At 40.2% G+C, this 13,025-nt stretch overlaps 1 protein-coding gene across 1 annotated transcript; it reads left to right on the forward strand.

The window, feature by feature from the left end:
• The first annotated feature begins 4,382 nt into the window (after window positions 1-4,382).
• Window positions 4,383-11,485, forward strand: pnck (pregnancy up-regulated nonubiquitous CaM kinase). The gene is given in 15 exon segments (XM_039011560.1): window positions 4,383-4,459; window positions 4,738-4,825; window positions 4,827-4,870; window positions 4,926-4,999; window positions 5,176-5,227; window positions 5,229-5,313; window positions 6,429-6,508; window positions 6,510-6,547; window positions 6,650-6,721; window positions 9,160-9,163; window positions 9,197-9,288; window positions 9,543-9,621; window positions 11,129-11,216; window positions 11,389-11,399; window positions 11,401-11,485. Coding segments are annotated over 15 exon segments (969 nt in total).
• Window positions 11,486-13,025: the final 1,540 nt, after the last annotated feature.

The raw sequence follows: 13,025 nt of genomic DNA on the forward strand, positions 1-13,025 counted from the left end.
TTTAAGTGTACGGATAGCCAGAGCCACACTCCAACACTCAGACATCATTTACAAACGAAGCATTTGCGTTTATTGAGTCCACCAGATCAGATGCAGTAGGGATGACCAGGGATGTTCTCTTGATAAGTGGGTGAATTGGACCATTTTCCTGTCCTGTTAAGCATTCAAAATATAATGAGTACTTTTGGGTGTCAGGGAAAATGTATGGATTAAAAAGTACATCATTTGCTTTAGGAACGTAGTGAAGTAAATAGTAAAGTAAAGTACAGATCTCCAAAAAACTACTTAAGTAGTACTTTAAAGTATTTTTTACTTAAATACTTTACACCACTGCACCCTTGATAAAGATGAGCAATAATGGCTGTATAAAATAAATAATTCAAATATTGATCTATATTGTATGCTAAAATAAAAATGGGGAAATTATATTACGGTATTTTATACTAATATAATTGCTCAGAGATTTTGTTTGATAAGTCATTTTTCTCTCTCAAAAAGGTAGGGGTGAAAATGATTGACACCCCTAAAGATTCTTAGAAATACAGTAGTCAAAAGTTTAGTATTTGGTCTCATATTCCTTGCACTCAATGATTACACCAATCTTGTGACTCTACAAACTTGTTGGATGCATTTCCAGTTCATTTTGGTTGTGTTTCTTATTATTTTGTGCCGAATAGAAATCAATGCTAAATAATGTATTAGGTAATTTTGTAAATAAGAATATTATAGGTTTCTAAACACTTCTACAATAATGTTGATGCTACCATTATTACGGATAATCCTCAATGAATCATGAATAATGATGTGTAAGAAAGTTACAGAGGGTGAAAAATCATACCCCCGAGACATGTTAAGATCCCCTTTTATTGATAATGGTGAGAGTTTAGCATGTATGATCTTTGACCCACTGTAACTTTTTCACTCATTATTATTCACGATTCATTTATGATTATCCATAATCATGATAGTATCCATCTTTTAATTACTTTAATTCAAAGAATCTTTAAGGGTGTCAATTTTGGGGTGAAAAAAAACTTGTGACTTGTTAAACAAAATCTATTTCTCTAAGCAATTGTATTGGTATAAAAATAATATAATTTCCCTTTTTTTTTTTTACCATACAATATAGCTCAGTATTTTAATAATTTATTTTAAACAGTCATTTATCTTCTTTTCACCCTCTTTATCAAGGGTGTCAATAATTTCAGACCCCACTGTATTTCTGCCATACAGATACATGGATATAGTTTATTTGTATATTATTGAAATTGAGCGTGCCACAAACAGGTAGGCAATGTTGAAACATAACCGTTGAATAACAGAGAGAAAGCCATGAAACTGTCTCCATCTCACTTCACTGGCTTTACTCGATCATCAGGTCATAATGAAGTGCTTCAGAAGCACGTGTTTATTCTGTCTTCTCCATGAGCACAGAATCATTGTATAGTACAGTGGGTTTAATTCTTGAACCTGACGTTGCAGTTTGTTGGCAGGCAAGCCTCTGCCATCACATGAATGCTTGAACGATTCTTTGAAGTGTTCACTGCACATAGCAACCCTTATAATGCATTTCACCACCTCTTGTCCTTGATTAAGATTGTAACAGGAGAGATTACAACTACGGTATGTGATTTCCTGCTTGTAATTCTCACACTCCGTTGTTGAAAGTGTATTGGACTGCCAACGTGCTGAAACACAGATATGTTGGGAGTTGCCCGGATGTCTTTGTCAGAGCCACGATGTGTGAGGTAACGTGGTAGCCATGCCAAGGCAAGGTGGGGGTACTGCTATGGTAACTCTTACATGTTTTGCTCTAAGTTTATTCCTGAATAGAACCCGTGACTTAGGAGCAGCTGCCATGAAAAGGTTACAGCCTCTTCTTTTATGGCACTTTGGAAATAGCCATGCCGCTGACTCACGATGTTCTCCTCTTTTTTTAAATATAACAAATATAACATTCTTCGTTGCTGTGAGTGGCACTGCCAATACATACCCCCCCCCCCCCATCATGATGGTTCACAAGTTTAGCCAGAGAGAATGGTTTGTTGTTAACCTCCTAAGCGGACAGTCTTCAGAGATGACAGATGGACTTTTAGAGTTCCTCCGTTGACACGAAAGGTATATAGCTGCCTTCTAAGTATATTTTATGATATTTGAAATCTGCACACTGCAGAGGTAAGGTAAACTATTTGCTGTAAACTGGTTGATTGTGAAGGGATAAAGATAATTGCCAGTTTACGTTTCCTGATGAGGAATGTCTAGTGTCCTCTGGAGAAAGAGAAGGGGCCTGAAGCAGCGTTGTTAGTGTGTTACAGTTAGAAGATCTGTCTTTCTAGTTAAAACAGGGACACAAAACTACGGACAATAACATCAGAGACCATATAAAAAGCAGTAGGTGCTATCCTGGATCCTTGGGATGTCACAACCCTGGTTTCATGTCCATGCCCTGGCTCAACCCTAGCCGTAGCCCTAACCCCTAGCCTTATTTCCAATCCAAATCTATTGGGGAAATCTTGAGGAAACCTGTCTGCAACTCAGGATGCCTTTTAGTACCAATTTACCAGATTTTAGTACTAGTTTCACTGATTGTGTTATAATGAAGAGTTTACAGATGGCCTCTGCATTCTCAAAGGTTGTACTTGAAACATGAAGGTAGCATATTGATACAATGTCTCTCCCTAGTGGCTAAATGTCCAAACATCAGAGGGATAATTTTGTAATATTCTTCACATTTACATGGACAGTATGGGATGTTATCAGTTATCACTCAGGACAATTTGAATTCTACACAGCAGTTAGAAGTTTGAAATTACTTTGTCGAACAGCATATTTTAAATTATAAATAGGGAGTGTAATTTTATTTAAAATAATATTCATAATAGTATACGTATATCATTTGATTTCAGATAGACTAGGCACAATAATTAATTAAATTATTTGTTTATCTTTTCGTTCCCAAAGCATGACTATGTCCTTTGTGTAAATGCATCTTCCTCTACTGAGCAGCTACTCTGTCGTGAAAGGCATGCAGACTGTTGTATAGACTGCTCTTCTGCCCGACAGGTTTGTTTGAGTTCTTTGTGCCAGGTGGATTAGATCGATTCACTGGATAACCCTGTGCCCATAGAAGGATAGTACAGGTTGCTGTTGCAGAGACAAAAGCCAGGTTTCATCATGTAAATATAGCTAATGGTCTGCGGTGCTCCCTTCACAGGCTCAGACAAACTGCAAGTAAACTGGTGCACATTGCTTTCTCCCTGATCATTTATTATAATAAAACAAATTGGACAAAGTGCAAACAGTGTTACCAAACTTAATGTGCCACATGCAAAGAAATGTACTGCATACGGTATGTTGAACTGAGTAGTTCCTCTTGGCAGTAAGCTGCTAGCACATGGCTGTTCTTGTGAAGTGGATGCAATGAATAACTGTGAGAGGCAGTTCACATCCTTGCTCTCTTTCACTGGTTTTTTCTGCTCTATCCTTTTTAAAAAGTCAGCTTTTGTGTGGATAGTGTGGGTGGGTTGGACAAGGATGCTTCAGAAAAAGAAGTTTGATTTTCAATGAAACCTCATAGAGGCTAGGGAGAGTGGTGACATCTGTATGGAGAGAAGAACTGTGACGACCGTTGACAGTCAGAATAATTATCCACCACCACAATCAACAGGTAAACAGCACCATATTATTATTTAGAACCAAACAACACTTTCCAGATACATTACAGTTTCTTTGAATCGTAATTTCTTATTTGTGAGAGCTAGGATTAGGTTAGATTAGATTTTACCAAGTCATCCTGCCATGCTATTTGGGGCTAATATAATAGCCTTCGAACACTATCAAAATATATATTCAAAATACACCTGAAGGGAAATTAAATTCTGCATTTTAACATTTTGGCTCCACTGTTGGAAAATGTAATAGTGAATCCCTTGTACAGACATATTTGGCATGGACATGTGACTGAGTTGACTGTACAGCTGTCAGAAACCTACACAGCAGTATAAAGAGTGACTCTGATTACTTCCAGAATTATCTCATGAATAATATGACAGATACTGGACATTTCAGTTGAACACCTTTTTAAAAGGATTTGGCTGGTTAGACAGTTCAAAACACTTTAGAATATAAAATATGTACTACTCTCAACATAATAGTACAGATTTACATTTGTGTTTATTCTAGAGGTTGTGGTTGTTGTGATGGACAGTGGTGTGCATTGTTCAGTGACATAGCCAGGTTATGTTTAGCCAAACAACTTACCAGTGTAATTGGGTTGGTTGAATAACCTTATTGCTTTTCATTTGAATGGTGAATTAATGATTTCTGGTCAGATAAAGGCATCATATTTTTCCTCTTTTCCCATTGTACAAAGCCTATTGAAAATGGCTCTGGTGAAGGAATTCAGGAAGAAAGAACAGGACATCACAACAGTGTCTGATCTGAGAGCGAAGCTGGGAGAGTGACTGTCTTATAGTTTAGCAGATCTATGCTTCTTTACACTGCACTTTACTACAAATGTATGTTGCCATACAATTCTGTGAGAGACATTACCTTGATGCCTTGATGTTTACAGCTATCATGGCACATTCTTCCTATATTAAGTATTGAAACACTTTAGCAGAGGAACCCCCGAAACGTCAGACGGGATCAGATGATTAAATAATTATTTTCCAAAACAAAGCAATGACAGCCAGAGCCTGTATGAATGGTTACTAATAATATGTGGGGGTGTTTCAGGGGATCCATTTCTGAGGTGCGGGTGGCTCAGCACTGCCGTACACTGAGACTTGTAGCTGTCAAGTGTATCCGCAAGAGGGTGCTAAAATGGAAAAGAGGGCATGTTGGAGAATGAGATTGCAGCGCTCCGTAGGTTAGTGTCATGTTTAACGAATACAAAACACTTTTTTTATATTTTTTTATACCAGAATCAACCATCCCAACATGGTGGCAATGGAGGAGACCTTTGAGACATCGTCAAAACTTTCTCTTATGACTCTGCGTGGTGGAATCTGACTTTAGATGCCCAGTAATTATGTAATCTAAGATTGATTGTTCATCCCATCTCTTATATTTCACATTGCAATAGAAGGCTTGTCCCCGCACCAAGAAAAAAGTTGAGTCAAATAATAAATGAGCTACGGTGTTTACCCCGAAATGAAAAGCTTGTCACAATAGTGTTTACAGGAGGCAAATTTCTGGACCGTATTCTGGAGAGGGGGAGCTACACAGAGAGATACCAGCCCTGTCCTACTGCAGGTTCTGGAAACAGTCCAATAACTCCACCAGCTGGGTATCGTTCACAGGGACCAGAATGTACAACTGTCCTCTAGCTGTTATAATATCACATGTTACTACGTACGCCTTTTGGAGGGAACGCAACACCCTGCTACATCTCAACTCCCCGTGGAGTGAAAAGTATGTGATCTTAGGTGCGGGGAAGGACAACAGAGGTAGAGAAAAATACCGTTTACAGGGAATTTATTCTTCCTTAAAACGGTAACGTGGGGAAAAGGGGCTGGACAGAACCAAAGAAAGTACAAATTAAAGAGTCCCTACAGTACGTTACCTGCCTTCCCACTACTTACCTAACTTTTAGCACCACCTGGTGCGCACTAACCAAAATACAGGGGGGTGGTCCGCCCAGGTGTGCATAGATAAATACCTAGTGTGCATAGATAAATACTACGGGTGATGTATGTAACTAATTACCAATACTTTAAGTGAAAAATTTCATTAACAAAAAACACTAAGTCCTATTGGCATACACATACCTCTGAAGGAGCAGCTACAAAATAATATCGACAACACTTTTACTGACTGCCACAACAATCAACACAGGACATAAAAAGAAGCTCTCTCTCCGACAAAGGAGCACTGGCTTTTATCAAGCTGTAGAAGGAGTTGGTAATTGAAGAGCCAGCTGTTTTCCCTGATGAGAGTGAGGGGTCAGAGCTCCAATCAGCGATGGGGCTGACCAATCAGCTGCGTGAGGAATCCAGGATGCCATTTCCTGAATACACACATACAAACCCACAACAACACAGAAACTGGGGAACGTAACAACTTTACACAGGGACTTGAATGTACAACTGTCCTCCAGCTGTTATAATATCATTTAACGCATGGACCCGAAGGTGATCTGCTTTATAGTTTGGTAGCAGTGTTAAATAGATAGATAGATAGACAGACAGACAGACAGACAGACAGACAGACAGACAGACAGACAGACAGACAGACAGACAGACAGACAGACAGACAGACAGAGCTTAATTGTCAATAAAGCATTATGGACATTCTATTATTGTTATTGTTATTGTTAGTATTATTATTGTTATTATTGTGATCATTATTATTATTGTTATTATTATTATTATTATTGTTGTTGTTGTTGTTGCTGTTATTATTGTTATCGTTATTATTCCTCCCAGCCTGAAAACTTACTATATCAGACTTCGTCTATAGATTCCAAGATTGTCAGTGACTTTGGCCTGTCCAAGTTGGAAGAGCAGTGTGCTCACCACAGCATGTGGACCCCCTGCTTATGTGGGTGAGGATCCGCAAATACATACATCTCATCTGAACCCTCATCATGTAGAATTAAAGCAGTTTGAACCTCACACATAAACCCTCTCTTTAATTTTGTGTGCAGCCCCATAGCTTCTGCAGCAGAAATTTTATGACAAAGAGGTGGACCTATGGGCTCTGGGGGAGATCACCTACAGTTGAAGTCGAAAGTTTACATACACTTAGGTTGGAGTCATTAAAACTCATTTTTCAACCACTCCACATATTTCTTGTTAACAAACTATAGTTTTGGTGTAACAGTATAACTTTAGTACATCCCCTCGCCCCGACCTCGGGCGCGAACCAGGGACCCTCTGCACACATCAACAACAGTCACCCACGAAGCGTCGTTACCCATCGCTCCACAAAAGCCACGGCCCTTGCAGAGCAAGGGGAACCACTACTTCTAGGTTTCAGAGCAAGTGACGTAACTGATTGAAATGCTATTAGCGCGTACCCGCTAACTAGCTAGCCATTTCACATCCGTTACACTCACCCCCCTTTCAACCTCCTCCTTTTCCGCAGCAACCAGTGATCCAGGTCAACAGCATCAATGTAACAGTATAACTTTAAACCGTCCCCTCGCCCCGACCTCGGGCGCGAACCAGGGACCCTCTGCACACATCAACAACAGTCACCCACGAAGCGTCGTTACCCATCGCTCCACAAAGGCCGCGGCCCTTGCAGAGCAAGGGGAACCACTACTTCTAGGTTTCAGAGCAAGTGACGTAACTGATTGAAACGCTATTAGCGCGTACCCGCTAACTAGCTAGCCATTTCACATCCGTTACATTGGCAAGTCAGTTAGGACATCTACTTTGTACATGACACAAGTAATTTTACAACAATTGTTTACAGACAGATTATTTCACTTATAATTAACTGTATCACAATTCCAGTGGGTCAGAAGTTTACATACACTAAGTTGACTGTGCCTTTAAACAGCTTGGAAAATTCCAGAAAATTATGTCTTGGCTTTAGAAGCTTCTGATAGGCTAATTGACATCATTTGAGTAAATTGGAGGTGTACCTGTGGATGAATTTCAAGGCCTACCTTCAAACTCAGTGCCTCTTTGCTTGACATCATGGGAAAATCAAAAGAAATCAGCCTAGACCTCCACAAGTCTGGTTCATCCTTGGGAGCAATTTCCAAACGCCTGAAGGTACCACGTTCATCTGTACGAACAATAGTATGCAAGTATAAACACCATGGGCCCACGCAGCCATCATACCGCTCAGGAAGGAGACGTGTTCTGTCTCCTAGAGATGAACGTACTTTGGTGCGAAAAGTGCAAATCAATCCCAGAACAACAGCAAAGGACCTTGTGAAGATGCTGGAGGAAACCAGAACAAAGTATCTATATCCATAGTAAAACGAGTCCTATATCGTCATAACTTGAAAGGCCTCTCAGCAAGGAAGAAGCCACTTCTCCAAAACCGCCATAAAAAAGCCAGAATACGGTTTGCAACTGCACATGGGGACAAAGATCGTACTTTTAGGAGAAATGTCCTCTGGTCTGATGAAGCAAAAATAGAACTGTTTGGCCATAATGACCATCGTTATGTTTGGAGGAAAATGGGGGAGGCTTGCAAGCCGAAGAACACCATCCCAACCATGAAGCACAGGGGTGGCAGCATCATGTTGTAGGGGTTCTTTGCTGCAGGAGGGACTGGTGTACTTCACAAAATAGATGGCATCATGAGGAGGGAAAATTATGTGGATATATTGAAGCAACATCCCAAGACATCAATCAGGAAGTTAAAGCTTGGTTGCAAATGGGTCTTCCAAATGGACAATGACCCCATGCATACTTCCAAAGTTGTGGCAAAATGGCTTAAGGACAACGAAGTCAAGGTATTGGAGTAGCCATCACAAAGCCCTGACCTCGATCCTATAGAAAATTTGTGGGCAGAACTGAAAAGGTGTGTGCGAGCAAGGAGGCCTATAAACCTGACTCAGTTACACCAGCTCTGTCAGGAGGAATGGGCCAAAATTCACCCAACGTATTGTGTGAAGCTTGTGGAAGGCTACCCGAATCGTTTGACCCAAGTTAAACAATTTAAAGGCAATGCCAATCAAATACTAATTGAGTATATGTTAACTTCTGACCCACTGGGAATGTGATGAAAGAAATACAAGCTGAAATAAATAATTCTCTCTACTATTATTCTGATATTTCACATTATTAAAATGAAGTGGTGTTCCTAACTGACCTAAGACAGGGAAGTTTTACTAGGATTAAATTGTCAGGAATTGTGAAGAACTGAGTTTAAATGTATTTGCCTAAGGTGTATGTAAACTTCCGACTTCAACTGTATATACTTTGAGTGTTAAGTAATGGTAAATTCTTCACATTTTACTTAAAGGGATACTTCAGGATTTTGGCAACGAGGCCCTTTATCTACTTCCCCAGTGTCAGATGAACTCATGGATACAATTTGTATGTCTCTGCATCCAGTAGGAAGGAAGTTGCCAATTAGCAAAGAGCAATGACTGGAAGTCTATGGGACTTCTATGTAGACTTCCAGGGTTAGTAGATAAATGGCTTCATTGCCAAAATCCGATCTATCCCTTTAATACAGACAAGTGTACAGTTATGTTGTGTTAAAAGGTTTTATTTGAATGTTCTAGACTCTGTGGCTACCCTCTGTTTTATTACCACAATGACTCACATATGTACATGTTGATCATAAAGGCTGAATATGAGTTTGACTCTAACTCAGGTACAGTATGTAGTTGAAGATACTGAGAGATCCTTTTAGCTAGCCTGTATTAGTTCTTTACATCACATCTCACACGTATTTGACACACAATGTCATCCCTGTCTTGGCAATAATGACTTATTTTTCTTTCAGTGTGCTTTTAATTTTTAATGACATTTATTTTTAAAAATGTTTCTTTCAGTGTGCTTTTCTTTAGTCTTTAAACATATATGACCTCCTGAATGCTGCCTCCCTCTCCAAAATGTTCCATTCAGCAATAGATTTCATTCCACGCATGTTGTAGAAAGAACCCGAGATGAGGTACAATTGTGAGCAGGCCTTGAAGCATCCTTGGTGAGTTTAAAAATAGACTAGTAGCTATGTGTGTATTCCACAGGAGGTTGGTGTCACCTTAGTTGGGGAGGAAGGGCTTGTGGTAATGGCCGGAGCGGAATCAGTGGAATGGTATTAAATACTGCATGGCCAGGCATGACTCCAACACCATCATTAACTTTTCAGACGGCACAACAGTGGTAGGCCTGATCACCGACAACGACGAGACAGCCTACAGGGAGGAGGTCAGAGACCTGGCCGGGTGGTGCCAGAATAACATCCTCTCCCTCAACGTAACCAAGACTAAGGAGATTATTGTGGACTACACAATTAGAAATGCCATAAATTAGGATTAGCAGGACCGAGCACACCCCCATTCTCATCAATGGGGCTGTAGTGGAGCAGGTTGAGAGCTTCAAGTTCCTTGGTGTCCACATCACCAACAAACTAGAATGGTCCAAACACACCAAGGCAGTCATGAAGAGTGCACGGCAAAGCCTATTCCCCCTCAGGAAACTAAAAAGATTTGTCATGGGTCCTCAGATCCTCAAAAGGTTCTACAGCTGCAACATCGAGAGCATCCTGACTGATTACATCACCGCCTGGTACGGCAATTGCTCGGCCTCCGACCGCAAGGCACTACAGAGGGTAGTGCGTACGGGCCAGTACATCACTGGGGCTAAGCTGCCTGCCATCCAGGACCTCTACACCAGGCGGTGTCAGAGGAAGGCCCTAAAAATTGTCAAAGACCCCAGCCAACCCGTGTCTGTATGTAGCCTCGCTACTTTTATAGCCTCGCTACTGTATATAGACTGTCTTTTTACTGTTGTTTTATTTCTTTACCTACCTATTGTTCACCTAATACATTTTTTGCACTATTGGTTAGAGCCTGGAAGTAAGCATTTCACTGTAAGGTGTACTACACCTGTTGTATTCGGCGCACGTGACAAATACAATTTGATTTGATTTGAAATACATCAAACATGGTTTCCATGTGTTTGATGTGATGCCATTCCATTGGCTCCGTTCCAGATGTCATTGTGAGCTGTCCTCCCCTCAGCAGCCTCCAGTGCTGTATTAGCTTCTATATCTCCTTTAGTGAGAATGGTCAATACTATAACATCATGTGTTTAGGCTACTTAAGTACAGAATGAAATGTTCTATACAACACAATTAATGGGTACCCTGATAAATGGGGATATTTTCTATAGCCTATCATAACTAAAACATATCCATGGCAGTTGAGTTTGAAACATTAATTACTTTAATGCAAACAAATTCTTGAAGTTCAAAACATTACATTTTCTTGATGTATCCTGTAAATCCAGGAATTTATTTTGATTGAATATCACCTTATTTCTTTTAGGATTTCAATGAAAAGCATCCTGTAGGTCTATCAGTATAACACATACAGTAAACATACAGTACACATACAGTACAGTAAACATACAGCATATGACTCCAACGTTCTATAATAACAGTGGTATTGATGGCTTGTTAATTGGTGCAGGACGTGTTGTTGAGTCAGGATCTCGGGAGGAGCCGCTCTGGATAATAGCATACATGGGTCCGTCAGTGAGCACATTCAGAAGAACTTTGCTAAGAGCAAGTGGAAGGTAAGCTTAGTCCTGCCTGGGTACTGTTTAAAATGTCCAGAACATCACACCATGGCACAATTTCTCCTATAAACCTGGGACCTGCATATGTTTCCTATTGTTTTGGTTATGTGCATCAGCTCTTCTACGTGCAGGAATCCACTTAACTACAAGTCTGCATTGTGTTTTTCAGAGGGCATTCAATGCTCAGTAAGAAGAATGTAGCAGTAGAGGAGGAGGCTAAGATACAGACCAAGGCCACACTGCAAGGTGAGGGACGAATGGCATGACTATCCCAACATCAACATCCCGCAGCAAACAGACAGCAGTCGCTACAGTAACCTGTGTTTTTTTCTCTTGCTTTACATTTACGTCATTTAGCAGATGCTCTTATCCAGAGCGACTTACAGTAAGTAGTGAGTGCAGACATTTTCATACTTTCTTCATACTGGGCCCCCCATGGAAATCAAACCTACAACCCTGGTGTTGCAAGTGCCATGCTCTACCAACTGAGCTACACTGAGCGAACAAGAGATGCCATTTAATCTATGTCTGGCAGAGAAATTACCTCAGAAGAATCCTGTGCCATTTATGGCATTTCTGCTCTCAAGTGCCTTTGCTGTATGTGATTAATTGCAAATCCAGAGTAATACTCACCTTCGGCCAGCAGAGGGCGGTCTTAATCAAGCTTTTATTTCTGTTGTAAATTATTATTATTATTTAGCGGTCTCATCCAAACATTGCTCAGAATCTGGTCTGGCTCCATACAATTTAGCAACCGGATGATTTGACACATCAAGTGTAGTTGTGTTGATAAATAATAACAATATACTAATAGGCCTAGTATCTATTGACCATGCATCGATGTAAACAGGTTTTCTAATTATTTGATGCTAAGTATCTATAGACCATTGTATTCTTCACTAATAAAAGCGTGTTAGAAAACACAGTTTTTTCCCCCTCAAAGTTTGATATTTGATAATTTTCTAGTTGAGTTTGACACAGTCATTAGAATTCTTGAATGTCTTGAGAACTGGGATGAATAAGAACAAATTACATTGAGTACATCTTCAGAATTGAAAATGACAACCCCAAATGAAAGCAATAAAGTAGGGTAGGGGCAGAATGCATATTGCCTTTGACAGCAGAAACAACCCATGCTTAACCGAAACTAATGAGACAGCTCCTTGAAAGCTCTCCGCTGTATGTGTGTTAGAGAGAGAGGCAGCTATAAATGTCCAAGTGACCTAAGAACCCATAACATCATAAATGTGGATCAGAATATAGCAGAGTGCCCTTGAACATGGAGTAGTTATTTTTTTCATTAGAACAATGGTTTTAAAGCGTCATACATACCAACCCGTATAACGCTCACTCCTCTCCAGTCTGTCTGGTGTTGCTCATATCAGTGGGCATAAAGCTGTAAAGCAGCTCCTGCCTTTCCATCACCCTATGAAATCCTGCTTAGGAGCAATCATGTGGAAACCTTTTAGTGTGCGCCAAAGCAATTCTATATTAAACAATTTGAAAAGGGTTGCAAAGGGCACTTTACTGCGTTTTGTCAAGATGTTCCAAGGTGCAGAAATTGAGGTAGAACTCTGATTGGGTACCGCTGATGTCTCGCTTACCAATAACAGAGTAACCGTTGTAAAGATAATTTTAAATGTGCACACGCCTCTGTATGAGAGCCATGGCTAATACAGCAGTAAATAGATAACTAATGGAGGAGGTTTTTAATCAACTGACATGGGAATGATGGAGATCATGGATGGCAGGTCCTAGTGTATAGATGGACTCCTAATGGAGTCACAGATACCTCAGGATGGCAAC

The sequence above is a fragment of the Salvelinus namaycush genome, chromosome 16 (assembly GCF_016432855.1).
Source record: "Salvelinus namaycush isolate Seneca chromosome 16, SaNama_1.0, whole genome shotgun sequence".
NCBI classification, from domain to species: Eukaryota; Metazoa; Chordata; class Actinopteri; order Salmoniformes; family Salmonidae; genus Salvelinus; species Salvelinus namaycush.